General features: G+C 46.5%; 1 protein-coding gene across 4 annotated transcripts in view; it reads left to right on the top strand.

Annotated features, from left to right (window-relative positions):
* The window catches only part of LOC124412512 (teneurin-m), a 336,307-nt gene that overhangs the window by 109,073 nt on the left and 208,209 nt on the right, over positions 1 to 19,025 (top strand). For all 4 annotated transcript variants that reach the window (XM_046892440.1, XM_046892446.1, XM_046892441.1 and 1 more), the window contains exon 2: positions 8,402 to 8,483. In XM_046892440.1, coding sequence (XP_046748396.1) covers positions 8,468 to 8,483 — 16 coding nt within the window. In that variant the 5' untranslated portion in view covers positions 8,402 to 8,467. The remainder of the gene's footprint in view (positions 1 to 8,401; positions 8,484 to 19,025) is intronic.

A 19,025-nucleotide genomic window follows, 5' to 3' on the forward strand; every position in this document is an offset into this window, starting at 1 on the left:
TTTACGCCAGCAGAAAGGTAACCTAACGATAACATACTTCATTCTGCCGGAATGTAAATAAATCAGTGCACACCTGAGAGGAGATCATAAAACGGTGTTCCAGGGTTCCAGGTACCAGAAGCTTGTCAGGGTCCGCGTTGTTTGACGATGTGTAACCCGGGCGCATATTTACAAGGGGTAATCGGCTACCGGCGTGCACGCGTCAAGTTCCTATCGTGATATATATATATATATATATATATGTATATCCTTCGTCAGCAAGAGGGTAGTGTTACGTTGTCTACCGTTTGCTGCATCGGTGGGCCAACCTGCACGCGTCTCTACAGGTACGAGGCCACGACCGCGTGAGAGTTGTCTCGTAATCGGAGATACTATACGTTCACCGGCTCTCAGTTGGCTCGGATTACGGCTGCAGAAGCGAACGAAGACGCAGAGGTGTTCCCGAAGGAACGTTTCCGGGAACGAAATAGATTCCGCATTATTTTCTCAGCTCGAACGTTTCACCGAGTTGACAGAATTAATGGTGGAGTTATGATGTGATTGTTATTAAGTCTGCACGACAAGTTTGAATCAGGAAAGAATCGGGTGGCAAGTGTAGTTGAAAAGCTGCGATAACGCTGGCCCCGTTTTTGTTCTATAGACGATATACCCTCGCCTCTTGACCCTGATTGACGGATATGCCGAGCTGACCTCTCGCTCTGCCCTTTTCCAGTCGTTGAGAAGAAATTGATAAACGTCTTCGGAGAGATTTATTCCCGCACGCCCATTCCGTCTCCGCCTTTTCCCCTTCCGTCCCATTTCTTCAACCCCGAAAGCAACGTATCAATTCCACGCTTCTAACACAATCAGCTGCAAGGGGGCGTGGACGAGTTAATTTTTGACCCTGAACTCGGGGTGAAATTTTAATACACGGCCGAGCAACGGAGTTACGTTGATACCGCGGGCACTGCAAGATATGCTTCGTAAAACCGAGAAGAGGCTGATTCAAAGGAAGAATAATGAACATCGTTAAGAAGATGGGAATATGAGCTTACAAAATTTCCTACTAATGGTCTTTCTTACTTCTGTATTCTTCCAAATATGCTTCCTGATCAAAGATAACTTCCTACTTGTTACTCCATGTGTGTGTCTCCAATTCTTTTAATCGTGTAATGGACTCCGCTGACATTCAGTTATCAAGGAAAACCTGATCCGCCACGTTAAAACTCGCTTTTCAAGATTAGAAGACGCCGTTGCGAGACCGGTAATGTGGACATCACCGAATTTCTCACCGAACTCTCACTACGTCGACAAGACCGATGCGTGGGCGTTGATGACAGCGACACCATCGCCCTGCGCTCATGTAAGGCGGCATTCTTAGATTTTCTGTCCCCCTATGCTTCCCCTTATTTTTTTTCGTTCACAAGAGTAAGTTTTACTAGCCAAGATGAGAGAATCAGATCTGTGAAGACGCTTCCCTTTACTGCTCCATCGCACGGTAGACAAAGCTCAAACGACAAAGTTCTACGGTTGGTATAACAATTCGCGGCTGATCAAAGAGCGCACGCACGGTGGTCGTCGCCGAGGAGGTTTGACGCTTCGACATTTTTTATCTCACTTTATCAGGTAAGGAAGAATTAGGGCGCGTGGGTTTTTGAGGGGTTAATTAACGCCGTGGCCTCCGGGCTGGCTATCTTACCTCGGATCTGGAAATTTACCGACCTCGTAAAAGACACCCGAGCTCACTGGGGGCCGGCTGACCTGAGACGAGGTCAGGGGACCGTCGTCGGGCTGAGAGACTGCCGGCGCGGCGTCTTCATCGATACAAACCGGAGCACCGAATAGAGCCGTGTTCATATTCGACGAGAAGAGGGTGGCTGCAGAGGAAACACGAGACCTTGAGGGTGAGAGACCCAGACCCCCCCGGCCCACCTCGTCTTCCTCAAACCAGGTCGAACTCGAATCGCCGGGGATGATTTTCCCCAAAGTTGACGAACGGCATGGTCCAGATAGCGAAACATTCCAATTTCTTCAAACGGCAACTCTAATCCCTGCAGGTCGTTCATTTCCGCTTCTGCCCGATAAACTGTGAAAATAAATACAGCAGCAGCAGCAGCAGCAAATGAGGAAGAGTAGAAGGCGATAAAAGGTGGGTTCGCAACCTCGGCACGTATGGGACATTGGTGTTAAACTTGACAAGCTCGTAAAAACGCGGCGTTGTGCACCAATTGACGAGATAGCGTGCCTGTCGCTGCAGCTAAGATGCTGGGACAGGTACACGGGCACCCACGTCGCTTGATGAAAGAAAGACAGAGATGCGAGGAGCCGGGAAAAGGCTAGTGTTCTTTCTCCTGGAAGAATGAAACGACGATGAGGAGCCTGGCTGCGTTTCTCGCCAGGTTGACCGTCGTATTTATCGTCAGGATTTCATACTGCACTTCCATCTTTCTTCCAGCCTCAGTTTTATTCTCTCCAATTTATCAGAATGACACACTCGCCGCGTTCCGTTGGTATTAAATTTTTGCTGTCAACGACTATGATGGGAAATATTTCTGCGAAGGTTGTTGCACTTGGGTTTCACTGATTATTAGGTAGGTACGCGTACGCGTGTCATTCGTGCCATTCGAGTACCGGAGACTTTATTTCTCCGTCCCGACGTACCGAGAAATGCGCCTCAATGGAAATCCGCGAATAGTTTTACCGTCCTGCTTGACTGAGTCTTCTGAAGAAAATAAGGAGGAAGAGGCCGTCGGACGCTAAGCTAACGCATGGAAATTGTAAAGTGCATCTCCTCGAGGAGCCTCTCGTGCAGCTACGAGCACCCTGCATGGTGCCTCGCTGCTCTCGCATCGGGACAACGGAGACTCTAGCGTACTTGCAGGGATATGGTACCCTGCCTACAATAATTCCGCAAAGAGGAATACCTCGAGTAGAAATCGCACTCAGACTTAGGATGGGATCCTCAGAAGAGAGATCCGTGCCGGCTGGAAAGAGGAGGAAGAACTCGGTCCTCAAACCGAATGAGGCAGTTTATAGTTGAAATAATTGCAGAAGCATCGGTGCACAGTGGATTTGAAATTTATTAGTGAGAACTGGATTCAGGGACAATATTTCTCACTGAAAAAATTTTTCAAAATATATACGAAACTCGGAGAATTTGGTGAAGTTCTTTCTGGTACACGATACGTAACAAATATGTCAGATTGGATTTCAGAATCAGCAAGATTTTGGTATTTGAATGAAAAATTCCGAAATATTCCATCGATGAAAAGTAATGGACACGTATTTTTTCCTTTTTTTTCAATTCAATGTTTATCAACAAAGATATAGCAACCTGATTTCCACAAAAAGAGAAACTACGTGCAGATTACTTTTCGACGTTCTATCTGACGAACCTAATGAAATTTTTCATTCAAATACCTAATTGTGCATCGAGGGATTTCCGATTAGTTCCTGATTCTTGCCGATCGAAAATTTAATCTAGGATACGAGGTGCGTGATTTAGCGCCGCTGGCGGATCTGACGAATGCAGAAAAAAGGGGCGCGAGGGGAAAGTTACGATGGTTAAAACGGAACGGAGGGATGGAGGGTGTCGGGCGGAGAGAGATGGGGGGTGAGGGTGGCGCGGACCTCAGATTTCCCAAGCGATTGTCTCGCAAAGTCTCGGAGAGTCTCGTCAGACCATTCATCGACGACGTGCCCGGACTACACGGCGTCTTCGGCGTCTCTCGTGGGCTGCAAGAAGCCCGAACTTTCGCCCTGGATATCACCCCCACTCCTGGTTCTTAAAACGCGGTAGTAGCCTTGCGTGCTTTATATGGTCCGTCGCGAGGCTCCGTTGCCAAGTGCGCGATAACGTTGATTGAAAAAAGCTCACCTAGATAGAATTCAATCCTAAAACCCTTTCTTCTCCGATTCCGTTCTTGCCAGCCGTGACCGTCGTGCTAAGCGCCGCGATAACTCGACAATTTTTCCGCACGCGAGCATGAGACTGATAAAACAAATATAATCGAGTGCAGTTCGTGAAATAACATCACAATGCTCGTAGATTTCGATCCGCAGCGAGCTTATTCCGAGCGAACCTTCCGAAATTTTACGCGCACAAATTTTATTCCCAGGTCAGACCGCGAGGGTTCCTAGTCGCCTGGGGGCTAATTATTCAACCGGATTTCCTCCACCCGTAACACCGAGATAAATGCAAATATACAGAGAGATCGCGAGAGTTACTGCACAAGTAGGTGAAAAGCCTAAGTGGAATTCGTCATTCATCCGACAGGGAAATCTGACTACTCGTTATCCACACGCCATCAATTCTAATATCGCACCGAATAATTGGAGTTTGATATAATTTCTCCATGGAGGAAATTGACTCTCCCCGCAGTTCAGAATCGAGAAATTTCACTGTCTCATATAGCATTCATTCGGTGAATTTGCCAAGTCTTGTCGCGGAAGAAAGAAAAAACTTTAAGTCTTACAAAAACCAGGCTTTGAGGCGATCGACCGCCGTGTGGACAAGCGCGGGGTTTAAATTTATATTTTAAAACACTATTCAGTATGCGTGAGCGGTGAGAAGCCGAGGGATAAATTGGGGTGAGAGGCAATCGCTTGTTGGCTCGAAGCTCGGAGCTGCAGGTGCGAGTTCGAGGCTATTAGCTTAGATTTATAAAACTGCGAAACAAAGAACCCGTAAATTGTGATCTTGGATTAGTATTCCCGTTAACGCCTGCCACTTCCACCCCCTTTTACTCCCAGAAAAGCGCGCCACGATTTAGGCAGCGAAAACTGCCCCGAGTGTATATTCGCCTCAGACGTGTACGAAAAAATTTCTCTTTTATAACAACGTATTTAAGCTATAGATACAGTACATTAAGGGTAAAACAACCACCACTACCACCACAGTTTTCGCCAAATTGATGTAGTAATTTCATCTTCATGCTGGATTGTGGTTCATGGCATTGTACGAATCCCTCTCAGCTATCAAGACGAGCATTTTTCATCCCCCCACTTTAAAAAAAAATTATTTTCTTTTTTTCGGCGCACTCTCGCGGTTCAGTGATGGACGTTTTATGGAGACACGACTCCGCGAAGGGTTGTTGAGACGTCGCGGTTGGCTTCGGACGACGTCAAACCTCGTACATCAAGATTTAATATAGAAACCAAACCGAGTATCGCAGAGGAGGATGAATGAAATATAAGCCCCAGGAGCTTGCAGGGTATCGCGTCTGAGGTCCGCTATTAATGTCACCAACCGGAGGCTCGACTCGACCGTCGCCTGAACGGAGGGTGCATTCTTAATCAGGCGTCCCTCGTCCCCCGGGTCCTAATAGGACGAGATAAAATAGTATTTGAGGCGAGCCTAAATCATTTCCTCAAACCTGGGTGAATAAATTGACGACGTCGCGTCGCGACGCTCCGCCCTGTCACATGTACGATATAATCCTTCATCTTCGTCCGCCTAACTGTCATCCGGCAGATATTATTCCGTCTGCGGTTTTACAGCCTGAAATCAATGGCCGGAATGATTTTCGATTAAGCCTGTAAAGCATACAGGTGAAATCCTAATCGATGAAAATAGTTATTACACAAGAGGTAAATGAAATAATAATATAAGCCCGCAGACTCGAATCGCTTCAATTAACCCCGCCCTCATGCTTGTAAATCGTGACGTCAAGCGCGTACCGCGATTCGCTCGCTAATTTAATCACACGGTATTTTGTTCCCACCCCTTTTTCTCTAATTTTGCATAAACCGCATGAGTCATGCATGGCAGAGTCGAAACGCGGAGTAAGAAGAATCCATCGCCGCCGGAAACTAAACGTGAATAATAATTCACGAGGACGTTTTAACTAGAATCGTCGATGCTTTAAAAAATTTTGTACAACGGTTTTTTCATTGCTCGATTATCACGTACATGTTGTAGGTTTTTACTGTTTTTGCACCAATTTCGTGCTCCGGTGGATGCACGCCACGTGAATTCAATACAGAAACCATATCCAAAGAGCCTATGAAATACCGAGAATAAAAATACAGTGAAGATTTTAATTGTTTGTCGATGAAAATTACCGAAAGATCTTCGACTCTATGCTTGACCAACAAAACGCACCATTGTTCTCTACCGATGCAATCTGATTGCAGCATTTATCCACAAGCTCTCGTGAGAATCTCATGAATAATTACTTTCCAGAGTCCTCGTGCATGCCTGTAATCGCAATTTTCCCATCTGTTATTAACTTCCGAGTGTCAAATTATTTCCGATTAGTTCCACCGGACGTATATAGTATCGACCAACGTCGATCGCAATTCTGTATTCGTGATTATTCTGCATCGCGACTAAGAAGCTCGTCTATATTCTGATATGAGCTTTAATATTGGAACGCCGTTAAGTTCTCGGTGGCCGATCGATATCTTCCTGTATACGCTAGCCGTAGGAGCCTCATATGTTGCCTGTTTCAAGTGGCCCGCTCTCCTCCCTCACCCTCTCGCCCCTCTTCTCTCCGCACTTTACCCTCCATTTCTCCTCCGACTTACCATTTTCGTCTGGCTTGCGTGCGACTTGCGAAGTATCGTCCCCTCAAGCTCCTTCTTTACCTCATCTTACCCTGCACCCTCAAACACCGTCTTAGTATGGCTCATTTAACACCTCATCAGCAATTTATAGTTCACTCCGTTCTAGACGTGTACGTACGTCGATTACCCGAGGTATGATATAAATTATTGATACCAACTAGATACCAGAAAGTTCAGGACCAATACATTTCGTTCAGCGCACTGCCATTGTCCGCTTTTGGATCTATTCGAGCCCACTTGAATGACGAAAAAAAAAAGTTTCACCACGAAAAATTACATCGCACCAATCGTGAATCATCCCTGATCTCGAAGCACTGTAATGACATACGTGATCGTTATTTCCAAATGTTCCTGCACCCACCATTGGACCCACACTATATGTATACTCGTATGTATACGTATAGAAGCACAAAGACGACAATACACTGCGGTACATACATTGTATATATTTCGTTCATAATCTATCTGTATCAATTTATCTTAAGCGTATCGAATTATGTCCGTGAGTGTCTTTCCTCCCTTCTTACGCCCTCTTTCTTGTCCCCCTCGTCCTTCAGCATCCGGCTCTCGGTCCACCTCATCCGATTATTTCCCTCACCCCATCGGCCGTTTCTTTTTCCCTCCGCACAATCGACCTCTCTGAGTTTGTTATACACTTCCAAGCCACCGCCTGTAGCAGTGTTTCTCACATATTTTCGACTACCGTGCGGAGGATATAATGTTCTTTGCAAAAAACTTTAACCATTCGCAAATCTCTCCCCCCCCCCCCCTTCGCCCTCTCTTTCCTTGGCAACGTTAACTCTGACCCTCGACGAGAGACGCAAGTCAGTTCATCTCATGATGTGAAACTAAAAAAGAAAATTACTAATATAAAAAAACAAAAACAAAACAAACAGACCCGATTTTTGAGGGAAAAAGTTCTTCGAACTGCGGTGACGTTATAAGAGTACGTGCAAGTTGCTGGTAATTTGCGACGGTATTTCATTTTATGGGAAGAGCTTGAAGCGTAACGATTCTAATTAGTTGTAGTAGCACAATTATATGTATTGTGTATAATAATGGAGTGATTTAGCGGTCGATTGGAGCGAGATGGCGAGGAATTGGACAATGTCGGCAGGGTGCAGCTGGGCTTGCGATTATAGTTAGCGTTGTTACGCGCGGTGTTATTAGAGGCTTGGCGCGCTGGTCTATGGGTTGTTGCTAATTAGCACGCCAGATGGACAAGCCGTTTGCGGTATTGGCTTAGTTGGGCAATAAGTTCTGCTCGTATATTACGTGGGGGTTGAGGCGTTGCGTTGGCGCGTCGGGACGACGACATTCGGCGGAGAAATCGCGAGGAATGAACGTCAGAAATTAACGCCGAGGGAGAGGGAAGGATCGAGGCGAAATCGGCGACAGTCGAGCACAAGTCGAATGCGGATGGAATGGAATGAAATGAAATGAAATGAAATGGAATTGCGGGGAGCATGTGGGGAGGCGATATCGACGCGGCCCCGCCAAAATCAATATTTTGGTTTAATTAGACGACATTCCAATCGTCATTAAGAAGCAGCTGCTCGGCCTCTAGAACGAGCCGCGTCGCGACGCCGGTTTCATCGCTGCTCGAAATGTGTTACGAGGGTTACGGCGAGATCAGCTATATATATATATACGAGCGACGTTAATGCGGCTTCCGAATAGTTTGTAGAACTAATTTACACGCCGTTCAAAAACGACCCGTTTCGCATTCTGCACCCGGATTCGCAATTTCAATCCACCTCGATATCGCTGCGGCTAATAGTCCGTATAGTTTTTTTTTATGCTTTCTTTACCCTTGTCTTTGAGGTGGTAATTAAACGTAGTTCCTTTGTTTCAGGTGACATATTCTCGATATCCCGCGACTCCGAGCAGGAGTTAAGCCCGAGGTACATGATCGGAGGAAATGAACTACACGCAAGGTAATTAACATTAACACTGTGCGATATATGCATAATTTTAATGAAATGATATCCGCGTTCGGGGATTTCAGCTGCCGCCGTTCGGCGGAGCAGAAATAGCTCTAGAAATCGTTCGGACGAATCGAATACCCATACCCAATCCCTGCCGAAACTATTGGACAAGTTAGACAAGCCGTGTACGTGAGCGGACTGAAACTTTGCAAAAGTGAACTTTCAGTCAAGCTGACAATGAGCCGCGGGGAGGAACCGGAAATCACTATCGCTACCATTCCCAACGATCCCTGCTCCCCGACTCCCACTTGGGAATCTCGCTGGATCTTAAGGGAGGAAATTCATTAGCGAAGAAAACAATGGAACGTCGGCAACTCAAATTAAAGAGCAAAGTATATGTATAGGTTATACCACCTAGCTAGCGAGATCGCGGTCGTCTCGTGTAACTTTCATCGTCTGCTAGTTCCGCGTAAAAATCCTTGATTACATTTCAACTTCGACGTTGCGCGGTTCCCACTTCTAGATATCACAGAGTCGAACGCGATCGAAACTCGAAATTATTATAAGCGCATAAAATGAAAGCTCTGAATTTTCTCTTGCTTTTTATTTATTTCTTTGTTTATTTGTTCATTTTTTTCTGCAGAAAGTCTGGAGGGGGGGAGTTAATTTAATCTCGACACAACGAAATGGCGAATTGAATGTTGACAACTTTTAACGGGGAAATATTTTCCTCTTCCATTGGTCACAGCTGATGTTGCAACGTAACGACGATGTGAGATGACTGTTCGTCGGTAGTTCGCGAGTTTTATGTTTTATATCGCAAACTGATCGCGACAGTCGAAAATGGACTGGAACGTCGATAGTCAAACGATATTCATCTCCTCTTTTCATCCCCTTGTACAACAGGTGTATGCCACTGAATTCTGTATCGTGTAAACATTTTCAATTCAAAATTTCGTCAAGTACATCTCTTTTTTTATTGACTTGTTACTAAAAATTTCTACCCAGATTCAATTAAACTTATTAAACGTGTGATTCCGAAAACGTGACACGACGAATGATTTTGCTAAACAAAAAATATGAACTCTGAAAACCGGTGGATAATTCAAGTGTATAAAATGAATTCGATGCACTAAAAGCTTAATCCGTTTTCGCCGAATTTTATCTGCGTTTTTTGTTGTTCTTCTCTCCTTAATAATGACTTTTATCTTCGTTCTGCCACCGCGAGCATACGAGCGTGAATGAGAACCCGTATAGGCAAATGGGGGCTGCAGGGTGCCACAAAGTGGGAGGAGTTTCTCACCCCTGCAGCAGAACGAAGAGAATGAACACGTATTTCCTCGCAATACCTGCCTAATATACTTTCGTATTAATTCCAGTAATTTGGAGTGTCATTTGGGGAAATTATTACCTACCACCGTCCTGCACATTCCCACTGCCTCCGAGGACATATACACACATTGGTTAAATGACTCTGAATGCGGGGATATTACACAACAATTCCCATCCAGTCAGCGACGTGTCGTCAAACGTTCAACGTGCCACGATTGAATACCTGCGATTATATAATACCCAACCCCATGGTTGGAGGACGTTGAAAAATTTAATGTCCTTATAAAGAGCCTGCAGCGACGCAGGTTGCGCTCTTTTATCCTTAACCGAGAACACGAATCCGTTCAACGTGACCGTGTAAGTGAAAGTTATTAACCACGAGTGTACACGCAGATTGTGACACGTAAAGTAATCGGTCGCGGGTGCAATTCTGCAGATAATAATTATATTCTCTTCGCACAATGTGCAGACTTATATACATATAACGCGGCGCTGTTAGAGTTTGCCACCCACACACACACACACACACACACACTCTCATGCGCATCTGTTTCAACACACACAAGACGTGTCCGTGAAACGCAAGCCATGCACCACGGTTTATAATATATGTCCTACTTGAGCGGAGTTCTAGTTGCATCGTTCAAGAATCGCGCGCGCGGTTCATTTGCGAGTCGTGAACACAAGCAAGCAACTGCAGTATCGCAGGGCATTGAAATGGTAATGCTGTAATAGCCAGAGTCATTAGGCAACAGAATATGTATCGGGCTTAGTAACTTGTAATGGAATGGATTCCATGGAGACGATTCTTTTCCCCGGGTTGTACAAGCATTGGTTAAATGCGCTCATGTATCTGCCTTGAATACGCATTGATTTTTTTCCTACCACGTTTTTTCTCTTTTTCATTTTATGTTTAAACCTCCCCCCTTAAGCCCTATAGAAATATCATGACGAATGTGGGAAATTACGAGTTATTATAGGTCAGTACCGGACAAAGGTTCGTTATCGCGGCCCTTTGTCACCGGGAATTCCTTTGACGGAATGAAAATCTACTCAAACGGGTGCTACATTGCTGCCGCTGCTGCTGCAGCTCGCTGACATCAAATGAAAGCGAATAATCAAATTCATCCGTTTCAATCGGGGAAAAAAAAAGAGGTAGAAAGAAGAGGGGAACAAGGAGATTATCGACGGAGTACCAATGCGTGATGAAAAGCTCGTGGGATAAATGACGAGTGGACACCCGGTATCATGATCTTCCATCATCCCCCCATCTTTCTCTATCTATCTCTCTTTCTCTGACCCCCTAATTTGAATCACTCTAATCAACCATGACGGACAACTTTCAATTTAACGATTCGTCGAACAATTTATACACACACCTGCACGTCTACACTAGGAATTTCTTCCATCGCATAAAAAATGGGGCCATTCAGTAAATAGAAATTTATTTATTTTTTTCAGATAAAATTTGATACCAAAATACTGTCACGAAGCTTTGAAAAGGCTAGATTTGATCATGTAGACTTCTTCAAAGGATAAGACGCAGAAATTATCGATCATGTGAAGTCAGCGAAGGACCGGGATTTGAGGATTCCACACCGACTAGCTTGACGTTAATACGACTCGAGAATTCGTGTAAATATGAAACGTAATCCGATGACCCATGGGTGCCGGAACGTTTCGACCAACGCTGTCACCGACGCTATGCGAAGCCATTGTTCCTTCGGTATAATTGAATTCCCAAGAGAGCCGGGGCCCGATGGGACGGCTCCTGTAAGCGCGAGGCAAGGCGATGCCTCCCAGCCTCCCAGGGTAGTACCTGAGCTCTGATTTACCCTATTCAGGGTGAATAATGCGATATCTTGTGCAGCCGACCCCACTTTGCCGAGGTCATCGGCGACGTCACGAGTTCAATGCCAGCAGGGCGCAACGCTTCCTTCGAAGGGCCCGTGCAGTACCTTTTCCAGAAAGCCGGGAAACCCCTCCGGGTTCGGGACTTCTCCTAACGCGCCCAGAGATTTGGGTTCAATTAAGTGTTTAGCGTTGTAGTCACCCGAACCCATTACTTCCCGCTCCGGGCAATTCGCACGGTGAGTTTGAGCGAGTCTCCTTACGGTCTTCCCGCCCATTCGATCCGGCCCAGTAAATGGTAACCGGAGGTCAGGATCACCAGGATATGAATAAATTTATCCGTCTGAAAAACTCGCTTCTTTTAAACTCGCATGAGGGGTTCCAACGACTAGAGCCGAAACCCTGTGCAGACTGCTAAAATTCACGTAGAAGAAATTTTTTCTCCGGTGCTTCGAACGATCGAACCTATATCAGTAGTCTCCTCTCCGTCTGCGGAAAACACTTCCACGATGATGCGTATGTGTAATTGGCGCGTGTTCAAGAGTCGGATATTCTTCACGAGAAGATATCGTCCAGGGATAAATGCAAATTAGCCGCAAGCGTGCGTCGCGGCGGTGAGTCGTAAAAGCGTCGTAAACGTACAGTTTGAGCTGTTGCAGAGACAGCAAGGATGTCTGGGAAGCCGTCGAATCTAATCGGGATGAGAAGAAGGTCGTACGGATATGTCGCGTGCGAGATGCGTCGCATCTGCAGCGCGCGGTTCTCGCGTTAATTATACCCGCTGCAGCGTGCAGCCCGGCTCTCGATGGCATAAGCGCAGCACTTGGTATTCATAATTCCGTGGCTGCAGGGGTGCGCATCGACGTTTTCCAGAACAGCCCGCACGCGTTGCCTGCAAGGGGTTGAAGTTACGCACGTGACGGACACGCGGCTGGTGACGTTAGTGGATGATCGAAATCACGTGGATTGTGTGCGTCAAAGATAACCGCGCAACACTTCAACACGTCTTCAATGGCGACGTGCGTTTTCACGCAGAGCCGCAGAGGCGATCGATCGATCGATCGCGGAGAGTCTCGATCGATCGCGGAGTGTTCCTGACGGACGAAATATCCTTCGGTACATGCTGAGCAGACTAACGCGGATTATCCGGAGGCGTCGTTTGGACGAAAGACGGGGGGGGGGGGGGGAGGGAATTCGAGCCTCCACGCGCGGTTTCATGCGGCGAAATTCCGCTAATTGCACGGGGCCAACTCGATGCGGCCGATCGATTAACCGCGGTGCCGAATCACTTGCGCTTAATCCTTGACTTAAGTGTACGCCATGGAGCAAACAGTCAAACAGAACTGGGACCTCGATTTCTAGCCGGAAAGCGACTGACAGCACCGTACCTACAACCCTTACTCGAATTGGCTGGCTTTCCCCTGACCTATACGAGCCCTGACTGATTACCGAGGCATTGCGATTTGTCAATAACAATTGCAGCACCGAGCGCGTAAACGTTCGTCGCGAACTGCAACTGATGGAAACATCGATTGTCCACATGAAGCTCGACTCCGTTACACCGATGCACCGGCAGCCAGCCACCCTCTTCTCCCTAGGCTGTGCCGGTTTTCACCCCTGCAGACCTGCAACTGCACGGCGTAATAGACGTCAAAAGTCTGCCGTCGACCGCCGTGCCGTCATCAAAGGCAACGGGCAACGGCATTGCATGGACTGACCGACGTGAAGAGGGAGGAAATTCGTTGCCTACGTTACGCGAACTCCCTTTGGGTCAATCACAGGCTGCGTCTAACGGCTTAGGATTAGAAAGCCGGTAGCAGAAGAGCTGCGATCGAGCCGACGAAATAAAATGCAAAATGCATAACATAATACGCGTGCGATAGAGCTCGGGGGTAAAAGTGCAGGCTAAGGAAGATGCGGACGGGCCGGGATGAACAACGAATACCATGAGGACAATGGCTTTCAACGGAATGTCTCCGCTCGGGGCTTCCGAGCTAACAATGCCCGTTAGTTTGATTCGATGGAGAGTGGCCGGAAGGAGCGGAGAACGCGGCGTACGTTGCAGGATATACCTACCGGCCACACCTCTGGTCCCCTTATCCTTCTCCTCTGGCACGGTTCCAAACAAAGAAATGTGCCTCCGTCGGTCAATGGAAAACGATGTACCACCGACCGTCCAGCTTAACGAGAAACATCGAGTGCAAGATCGCGAACGCGGATAGGTAGGCAGGTATATCGAAAATAATTGGACGGTTACGCGCACCGAGTTGAATTGTTATTCCGGAAGACTGCGCCAAGCTGGGGCTAAAAAGCCCATGAATTTTCGAGTATAATGACGCCGTGCGATAATGATCGCAAGTCGGGAATAAGACCGGGGCGCCATGCGCCAGGGAGGCAAAGAGTGAAAGACAGTGGCTGCGTCTACACGGACACGAGGGGGTGCGAGGGTGAGAGAGTGAATTGTATTCGATTAGCGGGACAATGCGCAATTACCAGGTAAAATGGCGTCGCGCGCAAGCTGCAACGAGGCACGCGCAACGGTAACGAGTTGCATTGTGCACTACGTCGCGTCGACAGTCTCGCGCATTGTTTTATTTGCCAGGGTTGTATCAGAGCGCTGCTGCGGGCCGAGCGGGGCTTATTGTCTGTTCGGAGGGATAACAGAGGAAGTGGTGCCGCCTCTCGATCGGTCTCCCTCTTCTTCCCTCCCGCAACTTTGCAACTTTTCTTCTTCGGAGGTAATGGTGATCAACGGAAAGATGCAGCGAAGCGCAGAGGAGGACGGAAGAGGTAATTAAATTAGCTCCAGGAGTAAGCGCAGTTTGTCTTCCAGACTCGAGTATCGGCTTCCCGGTTGCAGCCCCCTTAACTCACCCCTCGCGAGGACTGAAGAGGCCTCCGAATCCCCCTGGTGAAAAAAAAATTATCTTAAATACTCGATCGGAGTGCTTTAACTCGGAGAATTTAGCAGTAGTAAAAATGATAACATCGCTGCTGCGCGAAGAAAGTCTCAACGAGGATACGCGACCCTCACCGAATACCCGGAAGATTCTGTTCTTTAGCCAGATGTTGCCCACCCTGTCCAGCAGTCCTTATGAACTCGATTGAGCGCGCGGTCCCGACGCCCCGCAGCTTCCAGATGCGGAGTCCAGAAGGTGTCGGTTGGACGTGTTCGAGTGCCTAGAGGAAGTCAACTCCGTCCGCAAAATTGTTCGCGCGTTATGCCTGATCACGATTTAGCGACATCCTTGTCGCGCCATTCGGTGACAACTTTAGGGACATCCCGACAGGATTCTTTGGGTAGTAGAATGCGCACCGTTCGTTTTCGAAGTTCTCATTGTCCGGTGAAGTTTACGCGGAGAGTGTTTGCGGTACAAACGTACGGTTAGCTTATGCAAATTTCAAAGTTGAACGCGCGTTCGAGAGCGCAGGTTTGCCAACAACGGTCGTACTTCGCCAAGTTGCCCGGTCTGGCCCTATAAACTCGGGACCCCTCTCCACGGTGTCTGGTAAGTAACCGAGTCCATTTTCCCACTTTTCACGGGCCCGAATTCCCGGGTTGGAATCGTTACTCTTCCTCGGTGTTCATTACGGACTACGCACAGGCAGCGCACGCCGATGCGAAAGTACCTTAACCGTCTCGAAGAACCCCTTGGCGCCTGCACGCCACCCTGACGAGAAGTTAGTGTTATATCCCCCGCATCGAGACCATTCGGAACTCTGTCTCTGCTAACCGGCTCGCCCCTAATTTGCCGGAAGCACTGCCCGGTGATCCCTGAAAAATTTAGAACCGGATTTCGAACCATATCACGCTTCGCCGTTCATCGTTGGGTACCCTTATTAGTTTTTCCTTTCTGAATGTAAAGATGTTTCCGGAATCGGGGAATCGAGTCGAGACGCCTTGCTACTTTCTATCCTCCGATTCGTGCGTTGCTGCATCCCCTTTTACTTCCTCCTTTTCGCCGATGCTTTACGACCGATGGTATTTTAATGCCACTGTTATTTCCACTATCATAAACTAGCCCGCCCCCCCGCGTCACGGCGTGCGAAGGCCCCTAGGGTGGAATCTTGCCCGACCTTCCTAGCCTCCACTTGACCATTATTTACACAAGCCCCCCGCCCCCTCCACGACCAGCGTGGAGATTATATCCAAGGTGGAAATAAATTGGCACGTGATTTTTAATTAGCACTCTACGTGAGGCTATTTTTAGAAGGGGCTTTTCGCGAATCTTGTTTCGCAACTGCACAGATAACAGCCTTCTTTATTGCATACTCGTTCATATTCCTGTCGCGGATGAAAATTATTCCACTTGTTTTTCCTGACTTTTATCACGCCGAAGAAGAAAAGAAAAGAACGTTTCAGGTTTAATCTTTAAACAGCTGTTCGAGGAACGGATATTGTTGAATGAAAAACAGGTCACGTAGAGTTCACAAAAAAAAAAATCTCTAGTTTCGTAACGCAAGACAAATAAGAGAAAACTGTGGTGAATCCGCATTAATAATCCACAACCGGTATCCCATGTTAATTCAATTCCATGGTTTAAATATTTCACAGACTCGGATCCCTTTAAATTTGCGATCAGTTCGTATCAAAGTAGCAGGCGGCAATTTTTGCAACGTAAATTTAAACTATGACTCGAATTCGTACCGCGAATAAAATTGCGACACGATATACACGTATATGTGACATGCTAAATATCGGAACATCGTTACGGAATTTTCAATCTCATTCGACTCACTTAAATTCGATACCTTCGTATTGCTTTTTACAGGAAAAAATACCGGCTCAAATTTAATCTGCCAAACAACATTTTGGTAACGAACGCCAGCGGCAATGATTAAGGCGAAGCGTGTATACACAAGATTGAATATTCATAGCATCAGCCGTTTTAAATAATCGATTGAATACATTCAAGGAAGTCAAATAACGATTTATGCTATAACGAAATTTTCTTACACGCACCTTTAATTGCCGCTGAAAATTTACAACATATACATAGAGTATAATCACGAATAAGCCGTGTGGAATTTCGGATCAGCTAGATTTGGAATAACGCCGGCTAATAATCCCTTTGCAATATTACTAATAGCATCCTCTGACCTAATTTTCATCCGGGAAATAGAGTCGCGTTGGCTCACCGTCTAAACTCTGTGGATCAATTAATTGCGGGATATCCCATACGCGTAAATAACTCACCACGAATCGAGGGTGCAAATACAACGTATATGATATATATATGTGTTCAGTGTTGCCGCATTATTATCAGAACGGATCAATTTGCAAATAATTTTCGTAGAAGCAATATATTGCACGGTTACTTTGAGATGGACTAAGAAAAAACGTCCTCAATGGGACTTGACGAGTTTTTCTAAATAAACAATAATAATGTATATGTTTACGTTTATGGAGGACCACGCAAACGGTAGCAATAAATAGGAACACGTGTTGAAGCTAAAACATGCGACGTAAAATATTTATTATTTACTAATTTAATCATTATTAAAATTAATACTTTATCAATTAATTAATTTTAATATAAATTTAAATCAAATAAAATTTATTAAAATTTTTAAATTAAAGCTAATTCAATGTTATATTCAATGTTCAATGTCATAGTTCAATGAAATTCTATAATTTCACTATAGTGGATGACCGTTTTCCCATTGTGTTATGGGAAATAATGGAAATTATCGACGATTAACCCCCGGGACGAAGGAATCGATTGTTCATAGTCGGTATAAACGCGTTAAAAGTTCCCCAATTCTCATTCGACAGGGGTTACAGTCGGGAAGCTATAAGATAGCAATGAAGGGAGCCAATTGAATGCAGGAACAAATTTAACCTGTTCTGCGGGTGACATGTGGAATCATGCGGGTGAAGATGCGTAGACGTACAACGTTAAACAGTGTGCGAAAATACGTGGCGAAAAAAGAGGCCCAGCTTATAGTCTCTTCCTAACGCGGTGCAGGTATCCAGTTTCACGTTGACGAGATGAGATCTTAGGATGAAAACATGGGGTTCGATGTCACCCTCTATCGTAGATTTCGATGCGGGCTTGTCACGGCGAGAGAAATTTTCAATGCTCGCGGTGTGACCTGTACGGAAATAACATCCGGGGGTGGAAAGTCTAAACTGTACCAATAAAACAGCTTTTCAAACGAAGAAGGGAAGAGGGAAGAAGCGAAAGCGTAATCACCGCTCGCGGAAATTCTTTGCGCTGGGAATCCTCGGGATCCTGGATCTCCCGAAGGTTCTTCAAGGTTCGTTTGGCACCGTCTTCAAAGCCAGGCTTCGGGTACTCCGAGTTTATTCCTTGCGCGATCTTGTCGCCCGAGTTATCAAGGTGAGCATGGTACGTGTCTTTGGTACTATGGATATTTCCACTACAGAGGATGATAATGAAGTTGAATTGACCAGCCACGTGAATCTCGGTATTTATTTGTTTGAAAAAAAAAAAAAAAAAAAAAAAAAAATCGGAAGCATGGTCGGATGACTACTGAAGTAAAATTTGAACGTTGACAGATCACTCCTGGTCACCCATCAGCGTGATCCTTTTAACACAACGTCAGGTCGAAGGTTTGCCGCGATGCTCTCACGGCTGAATGCCAACGACATCGCCAGGAAGACGGATGTGAGAAACCGGAGTCCTTTTCCGGCCGCTTTTCTTATCCGTCGAAAGCTCCGTGACTTGGTCCTGAAATTTCTACTCACTTTTTGGATGTCGCAGCCACGATATATTTGCGAGTTTTAATTTTTTTTCCACTTCTTCAATCCTCCCTCCTTCTTCTTCTCTGAACTCACGACGTTTGCGAATGAGGAATTCTTGCCAAAGAGTTCACCGCGAATTCGGGGTGGAAGGAAGGACTGATCCTCGAGCTTTGGTGCGGTTTCACCGCGTGGGCGCGGCGCAATTTTTGAAAGACGACGCGGGGCTGAACAAGGCAAGGCGCACGTGGTGTGGGTCAGGTATGCGAGGCGGATAAGGTTCCGCTTGACATTTTACTCAACCGTCAAAAGACGCGCTGCAGCATCCTTCCGCATCGCGAAGCCCTCCTTCAGGAATTCAAAGTGCCTCAATACTACTGTGAAAGCTTTCCCTCGAAATCAACCGCCGAAGCACCGCGCCCGCGTTGCAGCTTGCTTGGGCGTTCGCCTACATCTTCTTTTTCCGGCTTGTCGGATCTCGTTTCTCCTCCAGCTGCAGCAGCGGATCCCGAAGTACCGCCTATTCTTAACTTTTGCGAGTTATCCGTAACAACGCGGGACCGGATTCACTCGGGTTAACCTTTCTCGACGCGATGCAAGAAATTGCATCTGTCGTTTGACGCTTTCTTCCTGCATTATTTCTACGCCTGGAAACTTTTCAA

This window comes from Diprion similis, chromosome 11 (genome assembly GCF_021155765.1).
Source record: "Diprion similis isolate iyDipSimi1 chromosome 11, iyDipSimi1.1, whole genome shotgun sequence".
Taxonomy (NCBI): Eukaryota; Metazoa; Arthropoda; class Insecta; order Hymenoptera; family Diprionidae; genus Diprion; species Diprion similis.